This window comes from Neodiprion fabricii, chromosome 2, assembly GCF_021155785.1.
Source record: "Neodiprion fabricii isolate iyNeoFabr1 chromosome 2, iyNeoFabr1.1, whole genome shotgun sequence".
NCBI lineage: Eukaryota > Metazoa > Arthropoda > Insecta > Hymenoptera > Diprionidae > Neodiprion > Neodiprion fabricii.
The window spans coordinates 26,565,846-26,579,468 of record NC_060240.1 but is presented as its reverse complement, the minus strand read 5'-3'; the positions used below and the strand labels follow the sequence as shown (position 1 = coordinate 26,579,468).

At 37.0% G+C, this 13,623-nt stretch overlaps 1 protein-coding gene across 1 annotated transcript; it reads left to right on the top strand.

Annotated features, from left to right (window-relative positions):
* The first annotated feature begins 4,925 nt into the window (after nucleotides 1-4,925).
* LOC124176030 (sarcoplasmic reticulum histidine-rich calcium-binding protein-like) lies at nucleotides 4,926-5,909 on the top strand. Its single transcript, XM_046556807.1, has 2 exons — nucleotides 4,926-5,085; nucleotides 5,403-5,909. The coding sequence occupies exons 1-2, from the start codon at nucleotides 5,016-5,018 to the stop codon at nucleotides 5,891-5,893; spliced, it is 561 nt and encodes a 186-aa protein (XP_046412763.1). The 5' UTR covers nucleotides 4,926-5,015; the 3' UTR covers nucleotides 5,894-5,909.
* The last annotated feature ends 7,714 nt before the right edge of the window (nucleotides 5,910-13,623 follow it).

The window sequence follows — 13,623 nt, the reverse complement described above, 5'->3', positions numbered from 1 at the left end:
CTTGTGTCCGTACGATCGTTTATAATTGTTGCGATTTGAATATAAGTATCACGATTACGATATTCAGCCATAAACTTTTACACGTCCTCTTGATATGCAAATGTAAAATTTTGTGAAATAACGGATTAAATACCAAAAATTCATATATAAATAAACGGTACGAATCCTGAGTCTGCACAGTCAAAACCCAACGTTAAATCTCCGCTTTTATGTGCTTAGTGGACGTATAATATCGCGTTGACTTTACACTAAACATGTCAAAATATTTCACCTTCGTTTTAGTGATCGTCATCGTTATCGTTGTGAGCGACCAGGCACATCGTAAGTTTTTCGATAAAAATTTAATTAATTTATGTAAATAATAAAAAACAAAATAACAAAAAAATTTTAGAAAAAGTCTCTAGTTATCCGAAGCTCTTCTTAACTGAGTTTAATTACTTGTACCGTTACGAATACTCAACATGACGAAGCGCGAATTTTTAACTTTCCATCAGCTTCGTGACATATGATTGGTAAAAAAATTTTATAAAACTTTTTCAATATCTTCGCTTACAGCTATAGACGGAAAGTTTTCGACTCACAAACCCCATAAACGCGAAGACTCCGTAGGCTCTCATAGCGAAGGCCTGAAGCAATCGTTACATGGGTAAGGATGATATAATCGTGCGCAATTTTTTGCAGCTTCTCGTAAATTACGAATAAAAATTTTAAGCACAACTCTGATAATGAAGGTGCAGTATACTTAATTTCATTTAGCGACACCATATTTCGAGGTGTTTGTCTAAAATGGATTGTACAGTATTTTAACAAATTCCAGCTTTTTATACTTAAAAAATAAAGACGAGTATGTTTCTTTTGTTGATGATAAGCATTGTTTGCTCATATTGGTCCGAATACCTTTATGCATATTTATTTGTTACTTACAATGGTTACAGTGTTTAGATAAGAAATAAAATTCAATTTCACGCACATAAAATTAGAAACATATCAATGAAACGTAAGAAAATCGATTTAATGTCCGTGGTATTAAATTTCTAATTATACGCTCGCCGATACCTAACAATAAGATTTATTCATATCGGTTTTGATGGTCTTGACACTGTATGATTGCAATTCTTTTCTTACCATTATTTTCAATTGATAATCATTGGGGGTGGGAACGGGAGGGGTTGAATTTTGTTCACTACAAGATTTTTCACATTTTGTTATACGCTAAAGTTGATGATAAACAAGAAAATGCTATAACTTAATTTCACGTACGAAATATCAAACGTAGACGAAAAAATTGTAATATCCATAGTTGTAGAAAATCAAATTACCCAAAAGTTTAGTTGCGATCATTTTAGTCAAAACTTGAAAATAACTGAGTTAGTTGACAAAACCAAATTCCCCTTCAAATTCAAGACGGGAGCCGAAGCTAGTGCAATTTTAGATTCAAACTGCAAATGATCCCCCACTCCTCACCCCGTTGTTAGAAAAAACCAATAGAGGTATCGAAAAATTGTAACTACACGTGTTCTTTTTTGTACATGGCGATTGGGGCAATAGAAGTCAAGATGACGGTGAGTTCCATGAAGCCGGATCGAGCGATACACAAAAACATGACGAAGAAGGCAACCATGACGATTACAAAAACGAGGATGAAGATAAATGGGTCAGCGATGTATTTGGCATTACTAATACCATTGACTAAAGACGCATTTATTGGAAAAATAAATTGTTTAAATTTATTAAGAACTGTATTTATTCGATACAACGACTAAAATGAATATCTAGTTCAATTAAAGAATTGAAACTATTCGCATTTAGTAATTTCTCCGAGTGGGTAAGAGATTCACGCGTATAACGACATTTCTCGTTTGTCTCGTTTACAGTATTGGAATTAATTACGATGGACGAGAAACGCCATGAAGATGTCTCAACTCTCGAAGCAGCCAAAGGATTGATGAAAACAGTTGACCCGGAACATCGATACGACTTAAAATAAACGTGGCAATCACGTACCGGGACAATCTCTTTAAACTTTAATATCAACCGCGCATGCGCCAAATAATTCAATCTCATTGGTGGGCGAAATCTTCCCGCAGCGATATTCTTGTCTGCGATGCAGGCGGGCCAACGTACGCAAAATGTTTACGTTTGAATTTTCAAAGAGCATTATAAGCATTAAATTCCGACCGTTCTTTGAAGAATCATATTTCCGGCCCAATAACAAATGCTTCCCAAACCTTTCCGAGTCACCGCTTCAATTATTTGAGATTTTAACCTCCAAAATTCGTATCAAATACATCGCCGCCAGAAACAATTTGACAGCTGAAAACTCGGGATGGCCAGCCTGCACGAACAGCTGATAAAACTCGAGCATGCGCAGTTGATTTTCAAGTTTCAAGAGATTGTCCCGGTACAATCACTAACACGGTGCTGGTTATTAATTTTCTATTCTCAAGTTACTATGTAATTGTAGAGTACGTCAATAAATAATATGCTCAATTATCATATACTTCCCTCATTTTTTTTTTTTTCCACCCTGGAGTTTGGATGTAGCTTCACGGTTGGCAAATTTTTGAACTCAAGAACAAGGCCGGCTGTTCGGTTAAATGCTTGCATTGACTCGCCGAAAATGATGATTACAAAATGTAATTTGTGCAAGTCTTTCGCTGATTGAGAAATTTGAATAGCCGTAAAAGTTCCAACGAGTTAAAAGTAATTTGTGGTACACTGATTAATTATCAAGTGACAGTAACTTTGTGTCTGTTATTTTTCGGAGCTTTTGCATAAGCCTAAATTATTTTCGATACTTGGCAATTAGTCATTTTTGCATACTTACGAAAAATGGTCAGGTGGCAAGTCAACCTTTCACCATTTCACGCATCATTTTGGGATCAACTTCACATATAATACGCGTTGAAATCTTATGAAATTGTGGAAAACCTATCGAAACGAAAGTCCCCTTGATGCGATAACTTGTACGAGTGTGTTGACCCCGAAAACTGTCGATCTGACTTTTCTATTTGAAGCGTAATGGACAACATCGTAATGACGAGAAAAGCGTGGACTCGTCGAAACGTCTGTTACCTGCTGGAATTAACATAACTTTGATAATTATGTAAAGACCATTCTACAAATTCGAAAGTATAAAATAAAGGTGAAACTTTTATCTTTCGTCCGTAAATTCCATGATTATTCTCGAAGCTTTCCGTATAAATAACAGCTGTTCCAAGATAACTTGAAAACCCGGCGTGCAAATGTGACACAATTATTAAGAAAACTGAAATTATTGACTCCGATAAGCGCGAACCAAGTGCAAAGAGTTCGAAACCCTTCTACACGGCGAAGGAAAAAAAATTCATTCCAGTTTTCGAATATATCGGAGTGCTAAGATCACGAATAGATGTGCAATTTCTATCAAAATATACAGATTGCGATCTATACCTAACAATTTGATTTATCTTGAATAAATATCCAATCCCAAGTACCCAAAAAGTATTTAGTACGTGAGAAAAATGTTTACTTATCGAATTCTATCGGTATCTATCGGTATCAATTACGCAACCAGAGAATTAGTTCAGACAGTCAGAACATGCTAGACAACGAAATAAGAAGTTAGGTTTTTGCAATAGATAACGTGCAATAAAACGGAGCTTAAGCTTCGGATAACTTTGATATAATTCGGAAACTGCAGCATTGTTTCAAATCTGTTCAACGTGAATCAGAAATCAGAAACGTCAGCTGCCGAACAGAGACTATTATAACATCGCTACGCCACACGAGTTACGTTCTGGAACGAGATTCGAGAGAATCGAGAGAATCGAGAGAAAAGAAGAACTCAGACGTACCTTAATTAACTCACATTTCTTGGTAAAATATTTTTTCTACTCCGCAAAAATGTCGAGTTTCACGATGCCAATTTTTTTTATACATTCCCAATACACTGCCAAATATTTTGTGAAATGTATAGCAAAATCAAAGGCGTGACATAGTAAGAAAAAAATATTCCAGTGTTTTTTCGCTGAAAATAGCCTGTTTGTAATGTTATAACAGTCAATTACTCCTTTTTTTTTTTTTTGGTTATCTTTTCCATAATAAATAATATGTTCAGCGTTGATTAGCTTCTCTCCTCTGATAAAATTTCTACTGGTGAGTCTGCACTGTACGAATGAATATACGACGGATAAAATCAACTTCTAACACAGAACAATTCAATAAAGGCCTGAGAACGAAAAACGTTCTTGTCCCAGAATATTATCTTCAACAATTTATCGCCGGCAAACAAAAAAATAAGTGCACCTGAAAATTGTAGCACACTTTTCTCACAGTTTGAACTATGTTCAATAAAAGTTCCTAGCGAATCGAGTAGATCCTAAGAACATTCATTCGATCGCGATTTGCTCTTGGGAGTCGAGAATCGTTTGGGACCCAAAACTATAGAAAATTCTTCACGAGATCGTAAGAAATGAGATTCTGGCATCGAATTCGCTGATCATCGGCCGATAACCGGACCGTTGCGCCGGGAATATCCCTTATATTCTCTATGTCCGAAACCGAATGATCGGTTACGAAAGTCGATGATTATAAAAACCGGATCAGCAGCAGATGGTCGCTATTTTCAATTCTTGACATTTATTGAGTATAAAACAAACAAAAAAATAACGAACGATTAAACAAAAATAAACAAGTCCAGCATTCAAAATTCATTTAAATAAAATACAGGCTGCATACTCCTTTCCACTCATTATCGTAAATCAACGCCGCGTTTCGCGGAAGACGTCATGCGTCGAATATATTGAAACGCATGCTTGATCATATCCGAATTCTTTATTTGTCTAGATCGTTTACCGTTCACCCACCTCTTCCTTTTTTCTTCTGATCCGTAAATCAGTAATTCCATCATGGAATCGCGAATCGAACGTGCGAACTTGTCTATAAATATGTGATAGGCATCCTGGATCTGTACAGTTTTATCCAGCGTCTTCAGTGATATACATCAGCAGTAACGTGACGATTTTGTAATAAAAATGTCCAGTTATTTCGTCTTTGGTTTGGTAACCATCGCCGTCATCGCTTTCAGCGAAGCAGCCCCCTACGGTATGTGCAGTTTTAGTGAAAATAGTATCATCAGTTGATATCGGATTGCTGCGTGAAAGCGATTTCAAGAAAATAAAGCTGCCTCGGTCATTTAGAGCTTATTTAATATGAGAAATTTAATACGGACTGCTATCAAGTCAATTTTGATCATTCAATAAGATGTTGGTAACCAAAATTTGTAGAAATTTTGTAAAGGCGCTGACAATTTGAAACCATTTATTATTTACATATTCCAGTTTTATTGTCAGCTTCCATTATACGTTATACGTTATCATTCTTGAGACTTTTGCGGATATCACCTAAACTTTTGTCTGTAGGTGGACAGGATGATCATTCGATTGACGGAGGTCATCAAGACCACGCGATTCATGAGAGCAAAGACCGCGAAGAATCCTTGAGCAGTTACAGCGAAGATCACGAGGAGCCCGAAATCCATGAAAACAAAGATAACGAACGCTTCTCGGACCACGAGAGCAAAGGCCAGGAAGAATATCAAAGCCACAAAGGCGAAGATCACGAAGAGTCCGAAGGCCAGAAAGAATATGAAGGCCACAAAAGCGAAGATCACGAAGAGTCCGAAGGCCAGAAAGAATATGCAGGCCACAAAAGCGAAGATCACGAAAACTACGAAGGCCAGAAAGAATATGAAGGCCACAAAAGCGAAGATCACGAAAACTACGAAAGCCAGAAAGAATACGAAGGCCACAAAAGCGACGATCACGAAGAGTCCGAAGGCCACGAGCACAAAGACCACAAAGAACATGAAGACCACGAAGGCAAATATCCAGAGCATATCAAACACGGGTGAGATTGAAATAAAAGCGTACAAATTTTGTAGCTACCGTCTTTTTATGATTTTCGAATCAAAATTTCAGGCAGAACAATAAGGGAATTTTCATCTCAAATCGACCGATTCTGGATGTTTTTTGACCTTGTATTTTTTAATTGATTGAAATTTTTTTCACGTAAAATATGACTGAAAAAAATATAACCGTATTTGGTCGTTGGTTGGAAAATTTGTTTTACGCTAGTAATATATTATCGGGTACCATCTACCGTAGAGAGATGTTCAAAAATGCGTTCTAAAGGTAACGGGAGACACTTTCCGAAGTCTAGTTCTGAAGAAATATATTTTTGTAGTTTCTATGAACAATAAAATGTTTATTAGATTATTTCTCACAGTATAGCCATTTTTTGAAATTCTCAAAAAAATATCATCGCATTCGTTATTCAACTCTCAAGATGGGAAATTGTTTTTAATCATGGAACGATTTTTGTCAATTTTTTTCTTCAAAAAAGAATCTTTCGTTACTCTCAAAACGAGTTTTTGAATATCTCTTTACTCTAGGAATGTTGTCCTATAAGAGAAATGAAAAAATAGGGTCTAGTAATTTTTTCTCCTTGTACTACGTATTTGAAATATTATTTCTCATTTTTTTTTTATTTTCAGCGATGGATTCTCGGCTGTCTAAAACTATATAAAATAAAATACTCGGAGATAATAATAACCACGATGATTATTATCAATTTTGTGTTTTTTCTCTGTACTTTTGGTATATAAAAATGAATTAATAAACTAAGTTACGAACGAACTGAATGTCTATTTCTTCTTGATGCTCGGCAGTATCTTCACGGTTGTTTTATTATACTGTTGTGTAATGCAAAAATGATTGAATTATTATTAATTAATAATAGTGAGATAACGAATCGTTACTAACATTCGATATTACCCGATTTTGTTTAATCGGTGCTAAGCTTGAATTTAATTACGGAAATTGGAAAAATCACGCAGTGTCTGTGTCGGCATTACCGAGGAACAGTAAAGTTGAAAATTAGGTGGTAGTGAGTCTTTTTCAATTAAAAAAATAAATCGAACCGCCTCTAACTTATCGATCATGGCGTCAGGGGCTCCAGCACGCACATGTACACCTACCTCGAACCAAAAACTCCTCATTATTTAGCCACGTGAGCCGTTTATGCTTTCTTTCAACGACGACAATGATCGATTCTATACGTGCGATCTGTTTATAATCAAATGCCGGATCCCTACACGAAGCAGAGAACCGGGCGCCTCTAATATATGTATCCACACCTACCTCGTATTCGACTTCAAATTGACGAACTCCCCCCTCGTGCCACTGTTGTTTGGATACCGATGTCTCCTTAACTATCTTGAGCACTTCCGATCGTCACTATGTCTACAGTACGACTGAAAATTCTGAAAACCAACGCGCTACCCCCTCGCATCATTTCTGCCCGATTGCAGCGCCCCACTCGGGTGGCTGATACGAGAAACTTTTGACTGATAACAAGGGGTCCGTTGTTCTTACGTACCTCATTAAGTATCTCTGTTTTCTGATTTTAACCAAGCATTTCTTCCTTTGTATTAACATTAATTTGAACGTAACATTGTTTTTTTTTTCTTACACTGGGAGTTATTTTAACTAGTAGAGTAATAGTATTTTCATTCCATGTTCTGTTGAGAATTGAAAAATCTGAAATATCTAAATACCGAATCATCGAAGATTTTAAATTTTGTGAATCTCTGGCTTCGTGAAGTTTCACCAGTTTAATCTTCATCTGTTTTGGAATTTCGATACTTTTGCGTTCGGAATTCTGGTCATGATGATTTTTGGTTTTACTGATTTTTTACACCCACTTGTTGTATAAACCACGCAGTGTGAGTATATTTGAATTTCTGAAACTTTGTTCGATCGTAACTTTATTTATTGGAATTTTGATATATCGGTACTTTAGTTTTCGGAACTTTGCTCTATCGTAACTTGAATTTTCGCAATCGCACAGTTTTTCATTTCACGTAACTTTCGAATATGTTTTAGTTTTCCATTATATTGTTAAACCATTTTGCTGATAATTATCGCTTTGTTCGAAGCACTAAACCAGAAACTACGAGTTATAGCTAGACGTAAATAAAAAATATCCTGGCTTGTTCAGAAACGCCAACGTCGCGTTGCTTCTCATTGATACGTAATTAGTAAACAGGAACGCAGTGGATGTTTGACGTGATGCGTACGATTTGTATAGAAATTCGAGTACAATTTACTGCGAATGAATGTGCTGGTTGTTAAAAATATTTGGTATATTTCATGGTATCCAGTGACAAGCTCATACGCGAATTATTGATGTGGTTGCGTAGAAGCGAAGAATTCAGTGTTGAATTTAGTCGAGAACAATAGAACACGTATTCTTTCTCACCGTTCAAGGTTCCTAAGGATAAATAAATCATCTGCAAACATAGAATTTACAGTGAAGATTTTTCAGTATTTGCAAAATAACTGTTCAACTAACTTCTTGCATTTTGCTGTCCAATGTGAATACTTTCATTATCCGACAGTCTGTTGATTTTTCCCTAACTTTTACAGAGTGGAAGAACAAACAAATTTCTAACTCAAACGGATTAGAAAAAATCTACCTCAGGCGATTTATTGTTGAGAATTCGAGAATATATTGTTTTAGTAGCAGGTATACGGTATGTATGGGCAATTGTTGCTGTTCAGCGATACTGCGTCACTAATTGACAATGATTTCTGAGTTAAGGCTGACGCCGACTAGACCGCGGCGGACGGCGGCGGACGGCGGCGAAATTTTCGCTCATACAGTTATCCATATAGGTGTTCACACTAGACGGCGGCGGACCGCGGCGGACCGCGGCAATTTTTCGCGAGTTCCAGGTTGGGAATATTTCGGCGGTGCGCCGCGCATCGCCGCGCATCGCCGTCGTCTAGTGTGAACACCCGACCGATGCCGAAATTCATCCCAAGTATAAAAATAGGGAAACCTGCGTTACTTTGATGTAAATGGTTATGGTTTACAAGGATTCTTTTCATTCTCTCCGCTGTTCTTGCGAATAATAAATGTATTCATTTTTACATCTTAAATAAATCCTACGGATATTAAATAAATGTTACGCAAGTAATTACTTCATTTTCAAAGAAATTTAAGTAAATGTGAGTTTTAGAACAACAAGTTATGATCAACGGATTATTTTATGTAAAAAATTTATTTTTTTCTCATTGTTCGGGTATGATGCTGATTTCATGAAGACTGTTTTTTATTTTGCGTATTAATTTTTATGCATAAGAAACGAGAGAGTATATTTTGAGCTAAAATTTATTTCATTTTTACTATACATATATTATATGTATAATAGGGTGTTTCAAAATAAAAAAATTTACGATTTTCCAACGAGCCACACCCGAAATAGTTTAGGTAGAAACAAAAATTCTGGCGAAAGATGAGCATTGTCAACATAACATTAGTATTCATAATTATTTCAACAACTTTTCATTTGCTCTCTCGATCTTGAATTTTCGTAGGCATATAACCAAAACGCTGTTCTAGCTAGTCGAGAGTGAAGTATCTACGTTGGGTAGAGAAGCAAAATTGTTTTTCGAAAAGTATTCGGATGGAAAAAAATTCAGAGTAACTGTAATACATCACGGATGCGCTAATTTTGAACGAGATGAAATGGATGCTTCGTATATGAGATAGTATTTAACGCTGCGTAGTGATTTAAAGACCTAAAAAGGTGATAGGAAGAGAAAGAACGAAGCTTCTTAACACTTCGAGTGTATTTTAACACACATTTGAAAGATACGAGCAAAATTTTTCATCATCCAACTGTCGCAGAACGGCAGCGTTATCGGCTGACCCGTTAAGTAAAGGATATATCTTCAGTCAACGGTTGACCATCGAAGGGCCTGGCCGCTTGAGTCTGGAATCGGCAGGACAGATAAGGTGTGTATTTCTTGTATGAAATGTGAACACTAGAATCATTATACATCATATCATATCATCATATATCATACATCATACATCGTACATCATACATCATACATCATACATCATACATCATCATACCTAGTATTACAGTTCGAAACCAAAGTTTGAATTTTCGGATGTTCGGAAAGTGACGTCACCAATCTAAAATCGGCTAGCCGAGTTCCTCAGTCTGGTAACAACCGCGCAGTAGAGCGGACGGTTGAGAGTCGCGCTCCGCAAACTTCGAGTACCGGGTTCTCAACCTCCCGGATCCCGCGCTTCGGGTCCGCTACGCGGTGAAACTCGACTTCCAGGATGAGCGCTTCGTGGTTCCTGGTTCATGTTTACAATAAATTATTTCAATTCGTTTTTCGCGCACGCCCAAATTCAGTAGCTGTCGGTGCGCTAATAAAATTTCTCGACTTCCAGGATAAGCGCTCCGTGGTTCCTGGTTCATGTTTACAATAAATCATTTCAATTCGTTTTTCGCGCACGCCCAAATTCAGTAGCTGTCGGTGCGCTAATAAAATTTCTCGACTTCCAGGATAAGCGCTCCGTGGTTCCTGGTTCATGTTTACAATAAATTATTTCAATTCGTTTTTCGCGCAAGCTGAAATTCAGTAGCTGTCAGTCCGCTAATAAAATTTCTCGACTTCCAGGATAAGCGCTCCGTGGTTCCTGGTTCATGTTTACAATAAATTATTTCAATTCGTTTTTCGCGCAAGCTGAAATTAAGTAGCTGTCGGTGCGCTAATAAAATTTCTCGACTTCCAGGATAAGCGCTCCGTGGTTCCTGGTTCATGTTTACAATAAATTATTTCAATTCGTTTTTCGCGCACGCCCAAATTCAGTAGCTGTCGGTGCGCTAATAAAATTTCTCGACTTCCAGGATAAGCGCTCCGTGGTTCCTGGTTCATGTTTACAATAAATTATTTCAATTCGTTTTTCGCGCACGCCCAAATTCAGTAGCTGTCGGTGCGCTAATAAAATTTCTCGACTTCCAGGATAAGCGCTCCGTGGTTCCTGGTTCATGTTTACAATAAATTATTTCAATTCATTTTTCGCGCAAGCTGAAATTCAGTAGCTGTCAGTCCGCTAATAAAATTTCTCGACTTCCAGGATAAGCGCTCCGTGGTTCCTGGTTCATGTTTACAATAAATTATTTCAATTCGTTTTTCGCGCACGCCCAAATTCAGTAGCTGTCGGTGCGCTAATAAAATTTCTCGACTTCCAGGATAAGCGCTCCGTGGTTCCTGGTTCATGTTTACAATAAATTATTTCAATTCGTTTTTCGCGCAAGCTGAAATTCAGTAGCTGTCGGTGCGCTAATAAAATTTCTCGACTTCCAGGATAAGCGCTCCGTGGTTCCTGGTTCATGTTTACAATAAATTATTTCAATTCGTTTTTCGCGCACGCCCAAATTCAGTAGCTGTCGGTGCGCTAATAAAATTTCTCGACTTCCAGGATAAGCGCTCCGTGGTTCCTGGTTCATGTTTACAATAAATTATTTCAATTCGTTTTTCGCGCACGCCCAAATTCAGTAGCTGTCGGTGCGCTAATAAAATTTCTCGACTTCCAGGATAAGCGCTCCGTGGTTCCTGGTTCATGTTTACAATAAATTATTTCAATTCATTTTTCGCGCAAGCTGAAATTCAGTAGCTGTCAGTCCGCTAATAAAATTTCTCGACTTCCAGGATAAGCGCTCCGTGGTTCCTGGTTCATGTTTACAATAAATTATTTCAATTCGTTTTTCGCGCACGCCCAAATTCAGTAGCTGTCGGTGCGCTAATAAAATTTCTCGACTTCCAGGATAAGCGCTCCGTGGTTCCTGGTTCATGTTTACAATAAATTATTTCAATTCGTTTTTCGCGCAAGCTGAAATTCAGTAGCTGTCAGTCCGCTAATAAAATTTCTCGACTTCCAGGATAAGCGCTCCGTGGTTCCTGGTTCATGTTTACAATAAATTATTTCAATTCGTTTTTCGCGCACGCCCAAATTCAGTAGCTGTCGGTGCGCTAATAAAATTTCTCGACTTCCAGGATAAGCGCTCCGTGGTTCCTGGTTCATGTTTACAATAAATTATTTCAATTCATTTTTCGCGCAAGCTGAAATTCAGTAGCTGTCAGTCCGCTAATAAAATTTCTCGACTTCCAGGATAAGCGCTCCGTGGTTCCTGGTTCATGTTTACAATAAATTATTTCAATTCGTTTTTCGCGCAAGCTGAAATTCAGTAGCTGTCAGTCCGCTAATAAAATTTCTCGACTTCCAGGATAAGCGCTCCGTGGTTCCTGGTTCATGTTTACAATAAATTATTTCAATTCGTTTTTCGCGCACGCCCAAATTCAGTAGCTGTCGGTGCGCTAATAAAATTTCTCGACTTCCAGGATAAGCGCTCCGTGGTTCCTGGTTCATGTTTACAATAAATTATTTCAATTCGTTTTTCGCGCAAGCTGAAATTCAGTAGCTGTCAGTCCGCTAATAAAATTTCTCGACTTCCAGGATAAGCGCTCCGTGGTTCCTGGTTCATGTTTACAATAAATTATTTCAATTCGTTTTTCGCGCAAGCTGAAATTCAGTAGCTGTCAGTCCGCTAATAAAATTTCTCGACTTCCAGGATAAGCGCTCCGTGGTTCCTGGTTCACGTTTACAATAAATTATTTCAAATCGTTCTTCGCGCAAGCCGAAATTCAGTAGCTGTCAGCACGCTAATAAAATTTCTATAACTTTATAATCTTCTCATAATCTTTTTGGTAAAATATGTCGATAAAAAAATTATATTAAACCTTACACATTATCTTTGTTTTGTTCTCATGCTGAAAATGTTTATTAGTATTCAAGGTATAACTCGAGGTGGTTGGCGGTGGTCGTTGGGGGAGGTTAGGGGTGGTTGCGGGTAATCAAGGTGATTCCGGAGGAGGGGGACGAGGATTTGTGCTCGGTGAGTTTAACATTTTTATGATATTCGATGGCAATTGTAATTATATTTCATCTAATCTTTTTCAAACTCGTCATCTTCACAATAAATTATTTCAATTCATTCTTCGCGCAAGCACAAATTCAGTAGCTATAAATGCGGTAGTTAAATTCATTCTACTATCAATTAATTAATTAATTATATTAATTCTTACACAATATTTTTGATGTGTTCATATACTGAAAATCTTTATTATTATGGCAGGTATACCTGTGGTGAATATCGGTGGTTGTTGTAGGTGATTGGCGGTGGTTGAAGGTGTTCGGAGTTGGACGAGGAGGAGGACGAGGAGGACGAGGATTTGTGCTCGGTGAGTAAAACACTTTTATAATATTTGATGGCAATTGTAATTATATTTTATCTAAAATATTTCAAACAAGTCATGGTTACATAAAATTATTTCAATTCATTTTTCGCGCAAGCACATATTCAGTAGCTATGAATAAGCTTATACAATTTATATATTATTAATTAATTAATCAATATTCTTATAATATTTAACGGCAATTGTAATTATATTTCATCTGGAATATTACAAACTTGTCACGTTTACAATAAATTATTTCAATACATTTCTCGTGCAAGCACATATTCAGTAGCTATGATTAATCTTATACAATTTATTATATTATTGATTAATCAATTAATTATATTAATCCTTATACAATATTTTTGATGTGTTCTCATACTGAAAATATTCATTACTATTCCAGGTATAACCCGAGGTGGTTGGCGGTGGTTGGAGGTGGTCGGAGGTGGACGAGGAGGAGGACGAGGTGGAC

Coding starts and splice junctions, on each gene's coding strand:
- LOC124176030 (XM_046556807.1), top strand. CDS start 5,016: ATGTCCAGTTATTTCGTCTTTGGTTTGGTAACCATCGCCGTCATCGCT. Junction 5,086..5,402: donor CAGCGAAGCAGCCCCCTACG/GTATGTGCAGTT, acceptor TTTTGTCTGTAG/GTGGACAGGATGATCATTCG.